This window comes from Lineus longissimus, chromosome 1 (assembly GCF_910592395.1).
Source record: "Lineus longissimus chromosome 1, tnLinLong1.2, whole genome shotgun sequence".
NCBI lineage: Eukaryota > Metazoa > Nemertea > Pilidiophora > Heteronemertea > Lineidae > Lineus > Lineus longissimus.
Window position 1 is genome coordinate 420,544 of NC_088308.1, and position 23,423 is coordinate 443,966.

The following is a 23,423-nucleotide window of genomic DNA, read 5'->3' on the forward strand; positions in this document are numbered from 1 at the left end:
CCACATTTACATTAACCTGATTAAGTAAGTTCCTGACGGGTATTGTGACGATATATCCCAATAAGGCACGAAAATCATTTTTTGCAATAGTTTTTCAAAAGTCGCTAAAACAAGTTAACGAAGCGTCATTCATATTCGTGAAAAAGAAAAGATCTGATCATTGTTGATAAAGAAAATAGATAAAGTCATTCGTTTTCTCATTGCGACTTATCAAACTATCCAGGACTCAATTTTCGAGTAAGAGAAACATATTTTGTATCCCACGGTACTGCACTAGAAGAGAGGATAACGAGTCGAATTTACATTGATTGTTCACTGGTAATAAAACTAATCCAATCCAATTATATGACGAACTGATGGGATGCACAACCGGACGTCGTTGGCATCTACATGACAAATTACGTCAACATATGAAAAAATTCGCCTTCTAAAGTGCACTCAGTTTCCAAACACATGCGTCTAAAGTCGTGTGTTGTCAATTGCCATCACTCTGTTAGGCATAATCGGATTCATCAATGACATCGGCACGTGACATTTGATCGGCATACCGCAGAAACTTCTCACAGCCGTACAATAATAGAAATGGCAACTACGTGTATATTGCCAACTGTCCAACCAATATATCACATTCCGCCAGCTTACCCGGGGTATTCTTTTCGCCATTTTTATTCATTAATGCGTAATCAATCAAACTAATAATCTCTGGTGGATATTTCCGGTACAAGAATGATGATCGTCCAATTCCCATTATTTTGTCATAAATGTATCGTGACTTGCTACATGTTTATGGAATTAATGGAACAGCTTTGTCCGCATTTAGATACTTTATTCAACTATTGGCATGGTCATGATAGCACCGCGTCACAGTTCAGCTTCCTCGTGTAACTCTAACCACGATCTTAATCTATGCCATTTCGCTGTGTGAAATCACTCCAAAAATCAACCTTCGTGGGCTGTGAAATGCCACATGCTCTTATTCCTCTATGTTCCTTGAAAGGTCCTGATGTCGTGAAAACAGATGAACCTGTCTGTGGGTGGGTTCATTGGACTAGTAGATCATGTCTGCAATTTTGATAAGGACAGATAGTCACACCAAATTGGTCCTATAAGGAGGAAGTCACACTCAGACGGCCAGGTGCGATCGCTTTTAGATGATTGCTCACAGTCGTTTTGTATCTTAGATTGTCGAATCATGAGGACAGGCAAAAGCTTTGACTAAACAAACGTTCGAACCAGTGGTGACTGTCTGATGAACACGTCTCGTGTGAACACATCCAATCAACTGTCCAACGCTTGAAAGCATTTTTATATTGTGGTGTTAGATACATCGGATAATGAAGTCAAAGGCGTAAGGGAGTCACAACCTTCAGGGTCAAGATGCCTGGAAGAATGTCAACAGCTTCCGATAGTTTCATAAACGAATTTGCCAACTTTCCGTCGAAGCAAATGCGATTATCTTGAGTATTATCGAGATTGTTAGAACCTGATTGACCATTCATAGCTGCCAGCTCATCATCTGATTGTCATGAAGCAGGATATAGTCCCACCAAACGGGTTGAGGATTCAGCGCCAAAAACTGCACGGAGGTCGTCTAACAATTTAAGGAATCCTTGTCGATTTACTCAGGTAAATGCCATCAATTTAAGATTTTGGACTCGGTGACTGACTTTGTTTTCAAAGCATCAAACGTCTTTCTTATCAAGCATATCGCTTGTGATTCTGCAGACCAACCGATTGGTCAGTGGTTCACAGGATGACCAGCTCAGGCTACCGTACATGTCGAAACAACTTATCCTAGTTGGCTTAAAAGAAACAAAGGAACCCAAGCGGCAAATCCAATGATGTTTTTCTTTGGCGTTCTCCGGTCATGTATATTGTTACATCTAAGGGATTGCCTTCTATTGCAGATCCGTGAATCTCAAAGAGGCTCATATATCATAATATGTATTGACAACAATATTCACTAGCCATATGATGTTTCTATAGAGTTGTTTACCGTAATAAGCATTATTCATAAGTGACCAAAACTACCAAGAAGGCAAAGGAACACACCGCGACACAAGTAACTGATATTATTATTATTATTATTAAAAACATTTTTATAGCGCTAAACGTTGTTAAAACTTCTAAGCGCTTTACAATTTATAATAAAACAATAAAACATTAATACATGATAGCATAAAATTCGTTACTAAAGAAAATGTGCAAGTGGGATTTAAAAAAAAAAAAAAAAAAAACAACAAAAAAAAACAACAAAAAATCATCACGAACAACTTCCCTTTTGACGAAATTCATTTTGTCACGGAGTTCCGAGCGAGCTTTCTGTCTAATCATAACATTGTGCTGTGGGTGTTTAATCATCGGTAAATCTCCTGCGCTTAGAGTCCTACACAATATGTAATCCTACCGGATATCGTCCCTTCATACCAGGTCTTAATCAATGTGGATCCATTGGAAAATGCGGGTAAAGCCGCAGAGGTCTCACAGGTGTTTCATTAATTTCGATGTAGATGTCCGTTTGTAGCACGGCAATTACTTCTATAATCACAAATCCAGTGAAAAACGCAAAACCGCAACAGTAAGCCGAAGTCGTTTCCTGATACTGCGCATCTTGCCTCAGAGAGCGAGGGAACAAGTCCCGATGATGTTGATCATTTTGAGGCAAATCAAGTCGTAACGAGAACTAAGGGCATAAAGATCGAATGAGTTTCAATTGATTGCAGTATGGTGGACATAGGAGCCTTTACTGCAATGACGAAGACTATGGGAAAACAATCGAAAATCAATGTATCCGTCTGGTATAAAAATTGTTGTTCCATGAATCAAAATGGCTGATAATTTCGACTCTAAGATGACTTTAGCGGCAGGAGGAAAACATAGACAAGACACTTTAGTAGCGTGGTCCTTATCATCTGGTTTTGGTTCGATAGCTTCGACTAGATTAGGTATGTTAGTGTACAATTCTGTGGTAGACAGTATCTGAAGGCAAATGACATATTATTACCAAGTCATTCAGATAAAATTGGTATTTCTCATTGCCAGATCTGGAACGAAAATGATGAGTACCATGAGTACTACATGTATTTGGGTTGTATCTTTTCGAAATCCTGCACTCTTGTGAGAGAATCAAATCAGAGATACTCAATAATCGATGAAAACCCGACCATTCTCAGCTTTTAATCGCATATTGAAAGGGCCATGGCTATGTATTTACGGCTGCGAAGATTGGAACATTTGGCTTTTATGTACCATCAATATATAAGTCGGAAACATCTCTGCTGATAGGATGGTGAGATACGCAGAGATACGCAGAGCGACTGCCAACTGATGGGGCGCCAGACATTCTAGTGGCCACTGGCAAGGGTGCTGTTGTGATATACCCGACTATAACCGACTCATCCTTTCCTAATCCTCAATTACAGCCACGGAATCGTATAGTTCGCTACGTAATCTGTATTCTTACGGTACTGGGTGTCATCGATACATGCAATGCAGAGTATTAAACAGATTGGTTCAAAATGAAAATAAGATTGGAAAAAACCAAGAGACGACTAAGATCAAATGCTATTTCCGACCTTAAATTAAAAAAGAAGAAGAGTGCTCTAATCAGATTATCTGTGATATAAACCAGTTACAAGTTGTGCCGTCTCCTTTTATGAGATATGGCGTAACGTCTCATCAATTACTTTCAAGCAATTAATTGGAAGAGTGATAAACATGACACTCCTTAATAAATCAGAGAAAATGCGTCTGAAAGTCAACTTTGTCAATGATCGTGTTTCATCAACAAAACCACCAGGAATACTACCGTTGTGAACGGGTTTTTTCTCAAGGTTCATGCACCTGAGGATACAGAAGGCTATGGTACCCCTTTATCTCGCCAGGGGCAGAGGAAACATGTTTCCAAACATGCCAAAGAAACGCCGCAGTAGTTCTTATTCTTAGCCCCGGTTAATGGACCTTCCCAGTGTGACACCCGGGGGTTGCCCTCAAATTATGTAGCGGCAAAATGTGAAACGGACGTGCCCAATGCTCGCATGTGAACAGCTGGAAAGTTTGTTAATCTCTTTCTTCTCAAGAAAAACAACAAATAGCGCGCACTTTGTGCAGACTTTATTGCGCTCAGTCAATACTCTTGGGGTTGTGACAAAAACACTGTATCAGCAGAAGAAGCAATCGATTCGCCCATCGCGGTTTCGGGGAACAATTTACTGCTTATAATGTGTTCTCGGGCATCAAAACGGTGGGTTGCCCCGAAAATTGGCAAACTTACGAGGTTTTGCTGCAAGGCATGGCGCCGATACTCTCCAGGGCTCAATAACTAAGGCTATCACTATCCAAATGCTTATATACTACCAAATTTACATGATGTGATATTTAAGTTATGCGTCGTGATAGTAACTGTGCTCTTGGCTGGGATAAGTAACAATAGAAACGGTGAGCAATAAGTGTCATTGAAACGAGTTAGAAATATGTACGTGAGACCATGAGACCTTGGCATATTCTTATCAGAAATGAAATTAACTTTTAGTCCTCTACTGAACTTGTTATTCGCCTGCCCACAGGGTCACAGCAATGTTCAATTCGCAAACATAATAAAATAATCAGCTTTCGCGGTCACTATGTGTGATAACATGAATGAAAGTATCATGAAACCATCGGTTTTTGAACTGTCAGTGGTTGGGGCGTGTTGTGCATGGTTAATCAGTTACATAACAACCCACATTCCAAGTCTTCCAGTGAGGTAGTTCGTAGTTTTATTTCATTAAGACTTTCGCTAAGTTAATGTAGCCAAGCACAACCAAAGGTCGCCAAAGAACTTATGAAACATTAAAGTACTAATCGTTCTACAATCCCATTGAGTGACATACGTTTTTGTACTTTACAACCTACGTGAGTACGAATCTCTCGACGACGCCATTTTCATTCGCAATGCATAATTCACAGTGACAAAAACAACCTGGAGGCTAATACTGCAGAGGGAATATGAAGTTACAACGTAAACCCCACTATAGATGCGTTCTTCAACTGAAAGGAGCAGGTGGTCAAAGGTAATATAACATCTTCCTAAACGCGTCTGTAACATTAGGAAGACTGAGGCGATCCCAGGGAATCATTTATCGCAAGAATTATGACCCGTTGCATCCATACACTGGGGGGATGTACAGGGAACACTAAAAGTGCTTGACTGATTATTACTTAGCGTTGCATATCAGATTTTTGTCAATAGATTTAAAAGCATGTATATATATGGTATAACAGATCGGCATGTGTCATGTGTCAACTTGAGTACCTGTCGTGTTGACTCAGATCAACACAGGTCGACTCGAACATAGCCATCAATACAATATGACACACTTATGTTAAGTTGATATGATTGAGAGGAAATCACACTGGGACATACAGTTATTGCCAATATAAGAAAACAAACACACCAAGTAGGTTCCCATGCCGGTAAATAAAAGAAATATGACTTGAGATGTTGTTTAACGTAGCTGGCTCTAAAGAGCGCTCCTATAAACAACTTATTACCCCCTCGGTTTGCTTAAGATGTACCCTATTTGACCCATTAAGGTGTTACAGCTGGACTGTCCGGTTATTCTCTTCATGCAACTATGTGCGACTGGTGCACTGAGGTCATTTCAGTTGACTCTTTTGACTGTGTTAAATCCACTCTCATTTTGTGCATTCAATTATTGTAAGTGTTTCATCAATTCGGTACTATGAGAGTCGGGAGAAACATGCTCAACTGAGCCCACGTTATGTTCTCCTTAATGACAAGATGCGTGAGAGGTGTTTGTCTTGAAATCCTTGCGGACTCATATTTGCATGAATCATTATACACCGTCAGTCTTGGCGCCTTATTCAAGGTTTCTTCTGTTTCTCCTGTGCAAAAAGTAAGTCGTAAGGGAAATCAGGATATAGGGGTCGTGCGTCACCTCAGAATCCAACCAACATCGAAATAATGTCATATTTGTCTGAAGTTAGAGGATGCTACTATAATCTAATCTTTACACTTGATGGCGCTTAGATGTATCAATCTCACTCACCTACCTGGACCGTCCGCGTGTAACATTTCAAATATTATCACAAGGTAAAGAGGCATATAACCTAATTAGAAACACTTCGCCTCCTTTTTGAGCAAAATACTTCAGGACTTCTTTGGAAATATTATTCGATGTCAGTCGATTTAGTCTCACTGACAGTGACTGAAAGGTTCTCATCTGCTGTTGAAGAAAGCAGTAGACTTTACGGGAGACCTGAGATTCCTTTTTTCATCGTCTAAGTTACATGTAGAAAACTCGAACGTGTACCTTAAGATCCCGAACCTCTATGTACCTTGTTACCTGATTGCTCTTTGATGCCATCTACGTAGGTATACGTGTTACATTTCACACATATCCTGAAGATGAACATTCTAGTAAGCGGAATGACGCATTTCGCTGTAACGAGAAGACTTTAAATGTGTTCTTACCTTTCGCTTATTGTGACTTATAATTCTATCTTGTGAATCTACAGCAAATCCTGGCGTTTTCGCTCCCCATATTTTGTATCCAATTCTACAGTACGCACACATAATCACGGACAGAGGCATGATATACTGAATCACCACCAAATAGAGTGTATAGGTCTTTCTCCATCGTAAATCCGGCCAAGTATCCGCACAATACGATTTGTTTTTTCCAGGGTCACTATCATCTTGCTCGATTTGAACCTTGTTAAAAAGTATCCAAGGGATGCTTGACACTCCGGCAAAAGTCCACGTCACACCTATGATAATCTTTGCAATATACTTGGACACTCTGTGCTTTAGAGGATGAATGACGGCAAAGTATCGGTCTATTGAGATGATCATTAGAGTGAATATGCTGACGTTGACTGTCAAGACTTGTACAAAAGGCGCCAGAGGACACATGAACGCGGCTAGCACCCATTTTTGTAGAAGTGCCGCATGGAATTGGAAAGGGATGGATATAATGCCTATGAAGACATCGGCACAAGCCATGTTTGCTATGAATAAGTTGGTCACTGTCTGCATTCGTCTGTTCCTTATGATGACCACAATGACCGCTCCGTTCCCTATGACGGCCAAGACGGAGATAGACCCGTACAGTAAGGCAAGTAACGCAATGATGCCAGGTGGGACATAGTAGAGAGTTTCGAGGACAGTGCCGTTTGGCGTGTAATCCGGGACATAGAGGATATCCACTGTAGTATTCCATGGCTCCATAATCCTCATTGAGAACTCAACCTGAGAGAAAGGAATCCACTTATAACCAACACAAAATAAATCTATCTAGACTATCATTTAAGACCTACATAATTCTAATATCGATATTAACAATGGCTCCCTACAAAACCTACTTCTACATTACTTCTACATTCTCAAAAGTATAGATAACGTGACACTACTACTTCATTTAAACCGATTTTCCTAAAACTAGTTGAACTACATTTACATGTCACTAGGCCTATACCTTGATAAAATTACCTAATTATAGTTTAAATCCAATTCACGTCCTACAACAATCCTCACTGCAAAAGTGCCAAATATTCGCGGAGCTTTATTTTCGACTTATTATATATTAAGAGTAACCCCGATTCACGAAAAATCTCGAGATATAATTTTTTTCTAAATTTTAAGAATTTGTTATACACCAAAATAACGATCGCGAAAATTATTTTTGAAAAAAGAAATCTTAATTCGAAAAATGGATAAGAGCAAAAGTCTGCCCGTTTTCAGAATCATACTTCCTAAATCATATCATTAATGTTCCATGTGGGGTAGTATGACACTCACATAAACATCAACCAAGTAAATCATGGATCGTGATTCCATTCTAATTTCCGGGGCGGATTTCAAACTGGCTTGAAGAGGCAATGACCGAATGATGGAACGAAGACTTTTGATGGACGCCGATCGAATGCCCAGGTGGTCGAGTGGATAGAAGAAACGTTGAAAGGTTAACGTGATATTGCAATTATCGACGTATCAAGCTGGTCAAAGGGACATCCACAGTAGGCCAAGTGGATTGTATAGGACACCAGAGTACTCGTGTGCAACAACCATCGAAATTCTAGGAATATATATATTCATGAAAGTTTAACTAAATTGACCGATTTTCTGTTTTGAGACAAAACTGCATAGTGATATGTCGTATACACGCAGCTGCTGTCAAAACATAGGCCTCTAAATAACTTATGAAAGCTAACATGCTAGAACTTTAGCTGACGTATACAACTGAAACGTAAGTCATATTGGGCCTATATTCGAGGAGCTTTGATGGTCTACATCCTTTGAACCATTTCCTTTATCGACACTCTGGAGACCAGTAGTAGTGATCGGAACTCATGAATCATCTTAGCCCACAACAGAAAAGTCCACCAGCACATCAAAGATATGGTATCCGATTTCTCATCGGGGTAATCCTCTCTGGACCCCATACGTCATGATCACATCTCTATTTGACCAGATAATTATGCTTTCAATGACTGATCTGACTTTGAACTCGGGCTATTATCAAGGAATGTCAATTTCAAAGCTACCTTGTCTGGTACGCAAAGGGACAATACTTGACAAATCAGTGAGGTAATGCAACCATGATTTGAGATGGTTCATGAAATGGATAAGTCAATGTGTGTCTTTCAGCGGATGGAGATTCTAAAGTGAGGTATCCATCTGCTTTGTTATCCCAGTTTCCTTTTAGCGAATCAATTACAGAATCTCATTACTGACCTTTGCCAAATTGTGTAATGCTAGAGTTAATATGATGCCGCTCGTCAATACTTTCATTTCACTGCCTGCGGTTTGGATGAGAACAAAATAAAGCGAACGCAAAATTAAAACTGCAAGTTGGAGTTAGTCTACTTCCTTTTACAATTGTTCATTTACAAATCGCTTTCAACAAGCCGATTGTGGACCCTTAAAATTTAAGCTGAATTAAGATCAGGTATTTACACTCTCATCTCATGTTCGTCTTCCATTCTCTTCATTCATCCAACCAAGTCCTCATATAAGCCAAATCCTAGCAACTCAATGACACCCAGCAACAACAATGATCCATCCAGGTATCTAACAATGGCTGATCATGGCAGTCTTAGTTGTCAATTTCCTTTACCGGCTTCGAAAGTAACATTTTGTGAGCGCCTAGCACCATGATTACTGGTCTTCTTCGCGAAATAATTATACGTTTTCTGCTGTGATTAATCTGACTTTGACCGGTCGGTATCAATGGCTGGTCTATTCGGGTATGTTTGATTGCGGGTGGTATGAATCTATGCCTGTAATCTGTGGCTAGATCAAAGAAAGAGAAAAATGGTGGTTTTTGATACTCCCAAATATATTCTCATCGTACATATTTTGTATAGGGAGTTGTCGCTTTGTAAGCTGAAATGTATCCTGACGGCTTGGTTAGTACAAACATGAAAAGTCAAACAAACATAACTCATGATAGTATCCAGTCAGTGATACGACTGCTTCGTAATCCCTATCTCAGTACTTGATCTTGGAGCAATGCAGGCATCTATCTTCGTAAAGATTCAAACATTTTACGGGATTAGCTGGTGCAACATCAAGCTCCAGTGAATGAAGTAGACCACTAAATGTCAGCCTCAGCTCATAAGCTCATTAGTTAAACTCTTCATACCAAATTGCTCAAGATATAGACACTTGTCCAGATGTTCACTATACACTCAGTGGATGATCGAGCCTATTTCAAACTCAGGACAGGTTTAATCACCGTTCAGTATTTCAGTTCCGTTAGGGATGATCATTCTTGCTGGTGGGCTTGTTATTTTTACTTGCACCTTTGAAAAGCAATGAGATCCCTAATTCCACCAATTCATTTATTTCCTATATGGAATACGATTCGGAAGCAACTGAGGTGGGGGGGGGGGGGGTCTTATCTGCAATGAAATTAAATGGCGTTTGCCAATATCCACTAGATCGTCCATTTTTATAAACTGAACACGAATATAATTGCGAAATTCAGTGTTGGATCAAATATTCCATGTCATTCTTTTTACAGCCATGTGGCCAATTATGCGAGTGTGTGCCAACGGAAGTTTGATTGGTACGAAAGGTGATATTTTGGCACAGATTACACGTGACCTCTAAGCTACCACAACAGAGTAAGGTCATTATCATGTTTAATGACGTCGTTATTGTGAGAACCAATCAGATGTTCGCAATTGGAACTTGGTGCGTTTGAGAATTGGCAGACATTGAGTGATCCTCGATTACTACCTTGAGTAAAAGAAGGTCGAGAGTGAAAATCATGTTAAGTCCCAGTGCCATCTGGCAATTACGCTTTTTATCACAGGCCTCGTTTGTAGAAACAAACCGTATCGGGAAAGCGTCGCTTGTCATTCGTAGCCTTCAAATCAGTTTTCTAGAACAGCAACTGGTGTAGGACGTTTACGACAGGGCCTCTTGTATGCACTCGTTTGAGTGCTTGACAGTACAGATGGTGTACATTGTTGAAATCTACTTAACGATATAATTGATTTCTCCACATAACATGTCACCGAAATATAGTATTGTACCATGAAGTACTTGTTTGGTAAAACCAGTGTCCACTTCTGGCTGTGAACAGGTGACCATTCACAACAATAGGCAATGTAAACATTCAACTCTGCTGAAGATGAAGCAAGTTTCGAATTGAACATCATATGATATTTTTCGTTATCTTTGCAGCTTCTGTCGCCGAGTCCAGTGGGTCGGCGTCTCGGCTTACGGGCGTTTCTTCACCTTGCTATCAGCCCGGTCTTATAACTTGTCTGCTAATAACAAAGTCGTCATTCGCCTTGCTCCCCACCCATTCGACTAAATGTATGCTTATCGAGAGCACTTCTCGCCAGCTCTACTAAAAAGGGTGTCAGAAGTCAAACAACTCAATTATTTTACTGATTGGTTGCAACAGGTAAGAATTACCCGCAGGAAACGAATATCTTTGCTTAGAATCCCACCCATTGCCTTAAGTGTTCGGAAATAAGTACATTCGGGTTATAGAAAAAAACGGAGCAGCGGTAACAGGAGAGACAGAACCATCTCCGCAAATGAATGGTTTGCTCAATATCAGGCTGGTGCCCTATAATAATGGTATTATGCGATGTTTTTATAGAAGGTCATGTTCATTTGTGCAAGGACTGCTGAGCACCTTGGATAAAGATAGAGTCGAGATAACACGAATGCCTCCCGGATTTTACTAAAGGGTCACTCGATCATTCACACTGACCAATGTCGTATGCAAGGGAAAAGTTAAAAACTTCCCTGGTCGTTTGTGGGTTTCGAATGTCAGTGCTATTTACTTATCGATGACAGAGTAGAATGTTCTGACTATGGCCGAGCAAATGATTCTGACAGATCGCCAATATACACATAATCTGTACACACAATCCAAGCACGCCACTCGTAACGATTGAAATTGGAATTGTGTAGGACATAGTTAACTCCGCTGATCAGTCAGCTCGTCTCTTCATTAATTTTCCAATTACCAGAAGTGGCACTCTGATACACTAAAAAGTGTTAATGAACTACCTGTTAATGACTGAAGGAAGCATATTACGTTGAATAGCTAAAAGGCCCGAGGATAATACGTACGATTCGTACGGAGAATCATTGTATTATGAGGACCACCACTTAGGTTAGTCGTGTTCGTCACGAGATGACTCGATGTTAGCTCCGTCCATTATGGGTTGCTAAAATGTGCCTTGGCTTTCACCCATTGGTCTCAATATCTCTGGAATCAGAGTAACTTACCAGTTCCATGCAGTGTTTTAATTACGGTGGTATTTTATTAGTAAGATGCAATGTAATGTTTTATCCAGTCTCTGTAGTAAGCAGTTTGTATTCTTTTATTGTCTGTACACGTTTTGTATTCTTCTGTTATGGAGGTCAATTAAGTATTATCATTATTATTATTATATCCCCAGGCTACCACAGCTGGTTGGTTAAGACGGCCGTGTCGAGGGGGATCAGGCAGGGCAGTGTGTTGTCCCCTATGCTGTTCAATATTTTTCGAGATGGTCTTCTTGGTACCTTGGCTAACATGAGCGATGGGCTCTGATTCGGTGATTCGCTGTACAACTCATTTGCCTATGGAGATGATGTAACCCTTTTAGGTGCCACTGTGCCTGGCCTGCAAAGGCTTATTGATGTTTGCCCCGACTATTGCACTCCGGGATCCGACACCCACCACATGGCATGCCAGCTGCTAAAAGTTAATTTCTAGATTGTTTTTACTCATATCTTATACATGACTGATCGATTTTATGTATTTAAACTGTCTTGCACTGAATTTTTAATCTTCCCTAAATTTGGGGGTTAATAAATATCTATCTATCTACATGTATTTACCTATCTATAAGAGTTTTATGTGACATTGAGTTTCGACTAAGGCTGACTAAAGTGATGGCTCGATTCATACCTTCATATCATACAATAACAACTGGGTTATTCACACAATCATGCTCTCTTATTTCAGACCTTGTCTTGAACAAGGTCACAGAAAGGTATAATACAGTCACCTGCCGAGTTCTATGTAACAATGAGACCTATTTCTTGCAAAACATTTGATGCAGTTCTTATAAAACATGTCTGATGTTGTAATATCAACATAAAAAGAGAGGAGAGTAAATGAGAAAGAGGAGATTTTACAGGACCTCTATGTTTTGAAAACCTATAAATCAAGTAAATATTTGCTAGACTGAGTATGTGGTAACCGACAGGTGTTTGAAACGATCTCGGCCGCGATTTAGCACCTAACATTTCTGTAGAGCTGCTAAAGTATCTTTTTTTGTCTACCTTAGCATTTTGTAAACGGATCTGTTAACAAAATGAAAACAGAACCCGAACTTGCTGAGATGAATTGCATTCCTGCTTGCAAGGGTTGTAAACCTAGGTGTTTAGTTTACCTTCAGGAAAGTACATACTGCACTGGAGTTAGATCACATATCAATGTGAAAAAAAATTGAAATAATGTTTTGGCACCACTACCTGCATTGGGCACATCTAAAGAACTACCTACTTTAGTTATAAGGCCTAGCTTATTCAATCGATGCCTAGCTACCAGCACACTAACAATATTCCTACACTTATTCCTAATGATAAAGGCAAAACATACTAGTAAATGAATTTGAAATGAAGAAATCGTCGTGCCATGTTTACAAACCTGTATGCCATATCCTTCAAAATGAAAACACACTAGAATCCTTTCGAAGCAAAGTATTCCAAAACAACAATCACAAATCGATATAACATGTGCAACACCTCTGCATTTCAGCTGACATGGGGCTGCATCAGCGACATGAAATCCTTCCTGTAATACAAAACTTCACAGTTCGAAACTTTAGAAAGCTGATTGTTTCGAATTCGAAACCAATGAAGCGGCCAAAAATATCACGATTTTTTTCATCAGCAAAACACTTTCCAGTTGTTACAATAGAAGAACACTTTCCAGTTGTTACAATAGAAGAACACTTTCCAGTTGTTACAATAGAAGAACACTTTCCAGTTGTTACAATAGAAGAACACTTTCCAGTTGTTACAATAGCAGAACACTTTCCAGTTGTTACAATCAATATCCGCTGTTCCCTGTTTAAAATCCTTTTATTTGTTTTTAAGTGAAGATCACATTACACCATGGAGTTGATGTACCTAGCACCGACATTGAATAGAAAATTATGACATGATGCCATTAAGAGCCAAGGATTTCCATTGAGGATGACTAGGAGCGCACGTGGTCGGAGCTCGCCTCTCCCGACAACCGCTGACGTCGCTTTCTCCTTGCCCTGCCAGACGTCAGTTTTTCGTTTGAGTCGCTTCCGCGGTATCTGTAACAATCACCAGCGACTGCATTGCGAGTGAAAACATGACTCGATCTAACATTAATCACTGCAGTTGCATTCTCTGTTTGCATAATGGGACTCTTATCATTTCTATAAGACGGCAAAACTTCTAAGGCATCCACTGCCTACATCCTTAACAAAGACGCAAAAATGTCACGACAAGAAAAGGTTATGTGGCACTATGATAACTTGAATAGTGTATTTTTGAGTTCTGCTGATATAAATGGCATGAAAACACTGAAGCATGCAGCCTCTGAATGAGTGTCGCTGTGCATTGAGTGTCTAGAACATATTCTTTAAACTTTATTATTCTGCATCAGAACCAGCAAGTTCTTGCCTCACCGGTTAAGAGCAGTACATAGTCAAACAGGTTGAAACTGTTCTCTTTTTAAAGCGGCACCTCTGGACATTGATCGAGTTGCGTATTGATTGGGTAGGTGCTGATCATCTTTAATTCTGGCAGGATTCACTCAATGTATCCAAGAGACATGATATGCCTACTTTTAATTTGCTTGATCCACAAAGGGCGTGGTCCTCCAAAGCATCCAAGGCATCCAAACTGGTGTTTTACAGCCTGAGAGCAGCGCTTTGTGATCAGCTCTGAACAGGTTTGGAGTAACAAAGACGACGATATTGCAAACGTTTTAACTGTTTCGTCTCTGACATTAAACTTGAAATACATAGTTCCTATTGAATCACACGATGTGACCTACAACCCATGCTCTTCATAATTCCCCACTTCAATGACATTTCAGGCAAAAATTAACAGAATGCATGCAACTGCTTAACAAACATCGAGAAAACGGATCAATCGTCCAGGATTGCCTCAACCACATAAACATTTTGGGAAGGAGTTTTCTCGATGTCAAATTTGTTAATTAGTAGTAGTTAGAAAGTGTTTGGCATATTAATAAATCACGAATGTTAATAATGATTACCAATAGTGACACCTGCAAGTGTGTGGTAAATCAGACTGGGAGTCTTTGCAAGATTATTGCCTACTGGGTGACAATCAAACTTGTCAAATCTATTCGCCGGTTTCATCTCATGGCCAACAATGATCATAGCACATCGAATCGTCACGTGCGAATGGAAATGTGCAGTAGACTGGCTTGGCGCCACTCTACGAATGTCAGCTCATTTCGTCAGCCTCGGCGGACTAATATGCAGTCTCACATAAAGGGACATGAGATGCTGATGGTAAGGTCGTCGAGACACGTCATGTTTACACCATGTCCTGGTTAGCAGGAGGAGACGCACAACATTTTATGAGTATCTAGTGTGAGACAGTGGTTATATGGAACCTTTTATTATCTTACATCTAACAATAAACGGCTTCGTATATGCCATACCGGATGGAACGCAAGTCTGCTACCCTCCTTAGGCCTTTCCCAAAAATATCAATACAAGAGACAAATATGACAAAGATGACCAAGGTGAGGGTAGTAGGTAGTTTGTCGATTAGCTCCTTGCCTGTGCTAATGTCAACGCCACGCCACTTAGCTGCAAGTGGTAGGTGACTGATCGTATTTGATAAAGTTACGGGAACAAGCTGACTATGCCCTCGGGGAAAAGGTATTCGGCCGTGTCCTGGCTTACGTGGTCACCAGGGTACGAAGGAATCTGTGGCCATGGTGGTGGGATATTAAAAACCGCTCAATCCTGATCTTATCAAGGTTATTAATCATTGCTTCTGTTATCAGAAACTAATACCAGCAATTACTGGCAGATTAAACTACTTAATACATGAACAAGGTCAACATGGTCAGGGACGTGAGAGACGGATGCTGGAATATTGATTAAGGCTAGCGTGGACATATTGGAGTACGCTAAGGCAGTTCATCATTCACTTGGCGACATTGGAGCCCATGACCTTGTCAGACTGTCAAGCTGGAGAGCTCGGTGATAAGCCTGGGTCAGGTTCAACATCATGCACGAGATATTCACCATCATCATCATCATCATAGCACAGCTTCATATCACTTCAGTGTTTTTCCCTGTTACAAAATCTTGATTTTTAAATTTTTTTTCCGCGTGTCGACCTCAGCCAAAATGATCTTGATCTCTGCCAATATCGATGTTCTTCTTGCGGGTAGATAGTATACAGGTGTAAGGCGTCAGTGGACCAGAGATATTAAATATTCAGAAGACATTTTTCTTATCGAGTATATGACCTCGGATTATGTGTTTCTTTCAACTTTCGTTATAATGCGTCATCGAATAACGTGTGGGCGGGCACACTTTGTAGCTGACACTGTTGCTAAATCGAAAAGATTTCAACCAAGAAGCAACCGACATATGTCTGTTTCGAAATTAGTCTGATAAAACATAGGGAGTTGTATTATGATAAAAAAGCTCCATTACTAAAAAGGTAATATCGGACATCTCCGGCTTGCCCACGCGTTCTTTTTCAATTAACTCATATTGTACATTGTATAAAAAGGTCGTGCTTCAGAAATCTGCTGAAGAAATATACACTCCACTGACAAGGCGACTTAACAATGTAGACAGTCATATCATTCATTATGGTTTATTCACTTCATTCTCGTAACCTTCACAGCATACTGCCCAAAGGCCAAATGACGCAAATCAAATTGAACTTTCTGATTTTCTGTGAAAAAAAGGTCAACAGGTGGGAAAAAAGCAATGTTATCTTTTGATCACATTGACTTTGATGTTGGGTGTCCTCCAACACCTTTCATATGAATATCCCTTCAAAGACTAACAGTGATGTTGTTCAAGTATTGTTTAGATGTAATATGTTTTTCAAAGTGCAAATGACAGTTGATTTATAATGTTCCTATATCGTCACCCTCATAAAATAAATACCAAAGTCATTGTTTTACCAAATTGATATTTTCGCCTAAGTCAGCTCTTTACCACAAGAGTCACCTGTGGTAAAAGTGCTTAACTCTATGTCTCTTCTCCTAGTTTGTAGGAAGGTCAATGGAATAACTGCCTAAGTCAAGCTTGGGACCTACCTTATGACTAAATCAAACAAATGTGCCTTAGGCAGTTTTAAACTGAGCCACATGGCCACTCAAGAAACACTTCTCAATCAGAGCAGTTATTTCTTTGATTGGACACAAACTCTCAAGTGTTAAGTTGGAGAACTCTTTAAAAAAAGTTTTTAGCCTTTACTTTGTCATGTTTTTTATGACTTTCTTGCACCAGGTATACTAGATTGGCCAACATTAATATTGACCACATGGTCCAGGAGGCTACATTCATGTTAGCAAAGAAGCAATGTCAGTAGGTTCACCATATGTACAGCATGGCTAGCAGTAAGCTCTTAACAAAGCTTCCCATCAAGCTTCCAGCTTAAGTACTACTGGATAGTTCCCACTCCACTCCTCTTCACTATCTTATCGCACTAACTATTGGCTCGGAAGTGAAGCCTTGTTGTCATCGGCGACGTGATGTGATAACGACCAGAACTAAGCGAATGTGATACTCAACAAGCACATATGGAGCAAGGCGAATCGATTGATCAACGCTGGCTCGGCATGCTTCGCGTTTGAATGATCTCCTTCATAGGACCAAATATAGCAAAGTTATAACTGTGCGCCACTAAAAGTACTGTTTTTTTTTTCAAGTAGTTGTAGTATGTTTAACTGGTTCATCAATATCAACAGGTTTTAGGCCCATTTATCTTCCTCTCATTAACTGCGAATTTCACTTCATGTAAGTACTAGATATTGATCGTATTGCGTTAGTGTGCACTTGTTGCCGAGCGCATCTCAAACATCGAATGACCAACGATTACCCCAGAGATATTCTCAGAGACTGATATACATATATGGGCAGGGATCGTGATGTGTGGGTTTAGTTGCACTGTCAGATTCTAGGCGGCAGCGCGGGTAATGTTTACCAATCTGCGCAAGAAAGAGATGAGTCTGCAATATCAACGTTATTGCTTTTGTGACAATCAACAACGTCGGTAGTGGCTTTCATCGAAGTGTACAATCACCAAGAGTGGCACTTCAGGAGCCTTTCCTCAGCTGAATGTAAATACTAATCTATGATGTTGATACAACTTGCAACGTCATGCGGAAGTTCTGTTGGACGACACATCGACGACAACGAGATATTTCCATCTTCGGATTTCCCATCTATTTGTATGTTTCTTGTTCATCGATCTAAATTTCATCAGATCCTCTGAATGATTGTATCATTATATTGTGTCTGCACATCTCGGCGCGAACTACACCCATGACACGCATCAATTTACCAGAAACCGAGACGATGAGAATAACAATAGATATCGGTGGTTCTTTCACCACAGTTTGATGAGATTTTTGAATCTGAAATGTATTAGGTTGGGTAGGAAAAATATATTGTCCTTGGATTGTGAATGTTTCAGTCAGCTAGGCATAGGCTACTCGATTCTGAGGCTTGCTTTAACGTTGCCCCATACAGGCACAATCCGCGGAAGTCAAACTCATATCGAGTTGACATCCGCGTATTTCACCACGAGTTTACAATAATTCCTCCATCACCGGCCAGTGAAGGTGATTCCAACCAAGAACCTCCATGTTTCGGTTGTGAGAACAATATGAGCTGAACAATGGTGTTAAGGATCAGTACCACGCGGAAATCATATAAAGGTCCCATCCTTGCTTAAATTCAGTGAATGTTCGTCAGCGGACCTGCGGGAAACGATAAATTCTAACCTTATCGGTGCGGCCAGGGTGTTATCCGTGCCTTTCTATGACGAGACCATCGATTTATCTGTAAATGAAGCCACCTGCACTCACAATACAGTATCAGTTTGAATTAGAATTACACACGCGTGTACCTTAAGATGTAGTGTCATCGACTTGATATTCTTATCGATGTCTTCATATCGATCTTATCGAGGTTGGCAATCAGTTTCCCCAAAATCGGAATAAATAGGTTTAAGCGATAGTAGAATAGTTATATTCCGAAGACGACCCTCGAAAATCGACTACGCTCCTTGTCACAAGAAACTGCAATAATGTTACGGGCAGTTGGGCGCTACCTCGTTAGTTAATTGGAAGTTAACATTACGCCATTTTTCACTAACGATGGTTCTTCAAGATATCATGACGAAAGTTGCTCATTGAAAAGGTCAGCCAGGAGAATTTAATGACAAACAACGTATTTGTTAAATAGATGCAACGGCTACACCTAATTTGTTTTTATATCCATGAGCCTGTATGTGCTTCTTAGTTCATTGCGTATATCATAGATTTCAGAATCTGGTTTTGAGGGCGACTCTGTCTTTGGTACATTTGGTCTTATCTCACCAAACGCTCTGGGAACTTTGGTGGTTTTAAACCTTTATATGTTGTCACGAATCATCCCAGAATTCACCAAAGAAAACAGAGAGCAGATCGGTTATCATTACGTAGATGATGCGAGCGAAATTTTGCAATCATGTTTGGACAAAGCGATAGACCGAGTATGCCTGGCGCAATAGCAAATGCACCAAAAAATGTGGTCAAAAATATCAAAAATCTCATCCTGTCTCTGTGCGGAATACCTTTTTATGGCTTTGCAATCGTCCATTTGAGGGCAATGAATCAACCATAAAGCCGATAAGGCCGAGATAATGATAGTGATGGCAGCTATTTTTTGTTTAGTAATTGCATGAGTTAATAAGCTTGACCCTCCATGGCATTAGGTTAATATTCTATCTGCGTCACTGTGATCTGCACCAGAAGGTTTCACTGGATTAACCTTTCTCGTAACGCTGCTTGGTTAAGTGATAAGGAGAGCAAAACGGAGTGGGGGATTAGGTAACAAACAACAGCTGTAGGACGCTTACTGCTGTCAAGGCTTGAGAATGACAATTCATGTTCCATCGTAAACCTGTGTCTTTATTACTTTAGAAACATGTGCACACTTTTATGTACACGTAACTAAATAAGATCGTAACTAAAATTTTACAAGAATCTTGTCTGGATAGGCTGAGGTATACATACACTTGGAAAGATTCGGATCAAATGAAATATTAACATGTCCTAACATTATAAGTCGACAATGGGTTACCAGCGGCTTCGTTGTGCTGTCAGTCTCTTGCAATGCATTGTAGGGCAGAAACGTGTCGTCATCATTGTTTACATTATTGAGTTCGACAACATTTTGAGGCATCCACTTGTAAAGATCTGCGCCACCTTTAGGTATCCTACCATCCAAATGCTTGAGATCAAGCTGAGGTACTGACTTTGACAGCAAGGATGTTCCGTGCCAAAATTAAGTGACAGAGAGGCCCAATTCATTTGGCACTGATGAGATTTCAGTTCATGATTCTAATTTTAAAAACAATTAATAAATTGGCGGGTGTCTATAAACCGAAGATCGAAGACCGAAGATCGAAGATAGAAGACCCACCCAAAACTATAAAACGAAGATCCCCCAACTATAAAAGGAAGACCCTAATGTCAACTATAAAACGAAGATCCCCCCATCTATAAAAGGAAGACCCTAATGTCAACTATAAAACGAAGATCCCCCCATCTATAAAAGGAAGACCCTAATGTCAACTATAAAACGAAGATCCCCCCAACTATAAAAGGAAGACCCTGATGTCAACTATAAAACGAAGATCCCCCCAACTATAAAAGGAAGACCCTGATGTCAACTATAAAACGAAGATCCCCCCAACTATAAAAGGAAGACCCTAATGTCAACTATAAAACGAAGATCCCCCCCCCATCTATAAAAGGAAGACCCTAATGTCAACTATAAAACGAAGATCCCCCATCTATAAAAGGAAGACCCTAATGTCAACTATAAAACGAAGATCCCCCCATCTATAAAAGGAAGACCCTAATGTCAACTATAAAACGAAGATCCCCCCATCTATAAAAGGAAGACCCTAATGTCAACTATAAAACGAAGATCCCCCCATCTATAAAAGGAAGACCCTGATGGTTTTCATTCTCATGTTCAGTTACTGCACAGTTTGTTTTCATTTTCGGTCCATGCTACATTAATGATTTGAGAAAGTAAGTGTACCGCGTACTACACCAGTCGTGTCTAGCCTTAGCAGCTTAGTGGCACAGTTTACATAAGGCGGGGAGCCCCGTACCTGTTACCATGCAGCCGTGCTCCAATATGACCTAGTTTCTCACTGTACTCATCATAGCCAGCCCTCAGCTTCGTCCAGAAGCTGTTTCTATGTGCATGTGTGTGTATCGTCATAGGCTCCCAGCAGGTTAGTTGATCACACGGCCAATATGGAATTGGTCCTACATACAGAAAAACAATCCAAACGTGCACGTGCAGGCGATGTCTACATGGCACTTGCCTGCTAGTTTTCATTGACATTGATTTTCAGGATTCCCTTTATCAGTTTTCAAACATGGCTTTTAAATTACCAAAATTAACAGTTTCAATGTTTCCCTGCTCTGGGTGACTTGGTAATTTAGAATCTCGTCCCCAGGGGTTAGGCTCCACCATCATGGGTCGAGACTGGCAGGTCGGTCGCCAACTCAAATGCAGTGTTAGGAAAATCCGGAATTTACCTGAATGATCTGATCTCCTATGTCACTACGCCGCACTCAGGCTAGCTTGCTTGTTGAAATACAGATGCTCAGTCACGTGTTATGACGTGCAAGTCTGCAGTAACTGAACTTGAGGGTCTAAAACCACCAGGGTCTTCCTTTTATAGATGGGGGGATCTTCGTTTTATAGTTGACATTAGGGTCTTCCTTTTATAGATGGGGGGGATCTTCGTTTTATAGTTGACATTAGGGTCTTCCTTTTATAGATGGGGATCTTCGTTTTATAGTTGACATTAGGGTCTTCCTTTTATAGATGGGGGGATCTTCGTTTTATAGTTGACATTAGGGTCTTCCTTTTATAGATGGGGGATCTTCGTTTTATAGTTGACATTAGGGTCTTCCTTTTATAGATGGGGGGATCTTCGTTTTATAGTTGACATTAGGGTCTTCCTTTTATAGTTGGGGGGATCTTCGTTTTATAGTTGACATTAGGGTCTTCCTTTTATAGATGGGGGATCTTCGTTTTATAGTTGACATCAGGGTCTTCCTTTTATAGTTGGGGGATCTTCGTTTTATAGTTGACATCAGGGTCTTCCTTTTATAGTTGGGGGGATCTTCGTTTTATAGTTTTGGGGGGGTCTTCCATCTTCGATCTTCGGTCTTCGGTCTTTGGTCTTCGGTTTATAGACACCCATAAATTGGCTTCGTAATTTTTGCAATCAATTGTTGGAGGATGAACAGAACGTCAAGGGCATTGCTGCTAAATACATCATCGCTGCCAGTAAAGTTCAATATTCTAGTAGTAAAGTTATAGCATTAGACGTGACATTTCTTTCGAAAAATGTTCTTTGATGTTTTTCATTCGTATTTTATTTGGTTTATGAACTCAGTGCCCTCCATGACGTTCCTTCAAATTTTCTTCCGACAATGTTTAAGCTACAGTTGAGAAAACGAGCGGAAACTGCTCTGCCGGCAGCATTATCAGGCTTCAGAGCACAGTAAAGGAAAGAAAGCTAAACGTAGTTTGCGAAAACACCACTCGGCATGCGACAACTACGTATGACGAACACACGAACCTCCAAAGAGCGGCGTCGTCTTCATCTATTTTCAATCACATTAGACTCTACTGCTAATTGACGAGAGGGTCGATCTCGAGAGCAACATTTAGCAAATCGATACGAGGGTATTCAAACGTACAACTACCATCTTCGTGATCTTAGGATACCAGTCATTATCAAAATAATCAGCCATTGTGTCCGTAAACCATCTACTGAAGTTCACAACGTCTTAAAAATAGCAACATCATGCCAAAGGCACATTAAACAGTTAATAGACGATAAGGACCAAAACTCAAAATCCCACAAAGTGCGCGTTCAACCGTTTTACAAAACGCCCAGGTAAAACTCATATCACTTCAAAGCTCACTCCCTCAAATTGACGAACAAATGGCGCAAGAATGAAAAAACATTTGCCCTTTGAGAGACTTTGCTGCCGAGTAGGCGTCCCAATCTAATCCCAGTTGACGGATATCCGGGAAAACAACAAGCTGGTTCTATGGCTTTATAATGCGTAACAAGGTTCGGTTTGGTACCGTACATACGGCCATTTATTACATAATGTCACTCCACAACCAGGGTCTCGAGGACATCCTCTCTTGTCAATGTACTAATGTACTGTGACTTCCTATTCATGACACTCAAACAGACATATTTATTGATACTTAGTGCCGTAGGAAACACTGTCAATTAACAAATCATCTGAATATCACACTGGAAAGCGACGATCGAAGCAGATCTGATCTATCCACAGAAACCTGCGAGAAGTTAGTTTCCTTCAGGGAGTTCAATCTTGTCTGTGAAAGAGAAGCTCGTCTGCTCCTTGCAGGCTAATCTAACTAAATCATTTAGAAGGAAAAAGAAACCTACCGTGCCTGGGGAGAAAGTACAATATGCACTTTAAGAGCAAGTGGCGTATAACCGATTGGCCAAAACATACGGCAAACGACGTTTGTTTGGTGATAAAGCACGTAACGCGAATGACAAGTTGTGATGTCTAGGGTAAGCTCCGGGCAATGGAAATAACCGAACTGTCCTATTGGAAAAG

The 23,423-nt window shown here is 40.3% G+C and overlaps 1 protein-coding gene across 2 annotated transcripts in view; it reads right to left on the bottom strand.

The window, feature by feature from the left end:
- The window catches only part of LOC135483258 (neuromedin-K receptor-like), a 130,576-nt gene that overhangs the window by 49,108 nt on the left and 58,045 nt on the right, over positions 1 to 23,423 (bottom strand). The window contains exons 1-2 of one of the 2 annotated variants that reach the window (XM_064763976.1): positions 13,173 to 13,765; positions 6,476 to 7,252 (exon numbers count right to left, since the gene is read on the bottom strand). The exons of the other annotated variant lie outside the window; for it this stretch is intronic. Of the exons in view, the coding sequence (XP_064620046.1) occupies positions 6,476 to 7,240 (765 nt within the window). The 5' untranslated portion in view covers positions 7,241 to 7,252; positions 13,173 to 13,765. Of the gene's footprint in view, positions 1 to 6,475; positions 7,253 to 13,172; positions 13,766 to 23,423 lie in introns of those variants that run through there. 2 annotated transcript variants of the gene reach the window in all.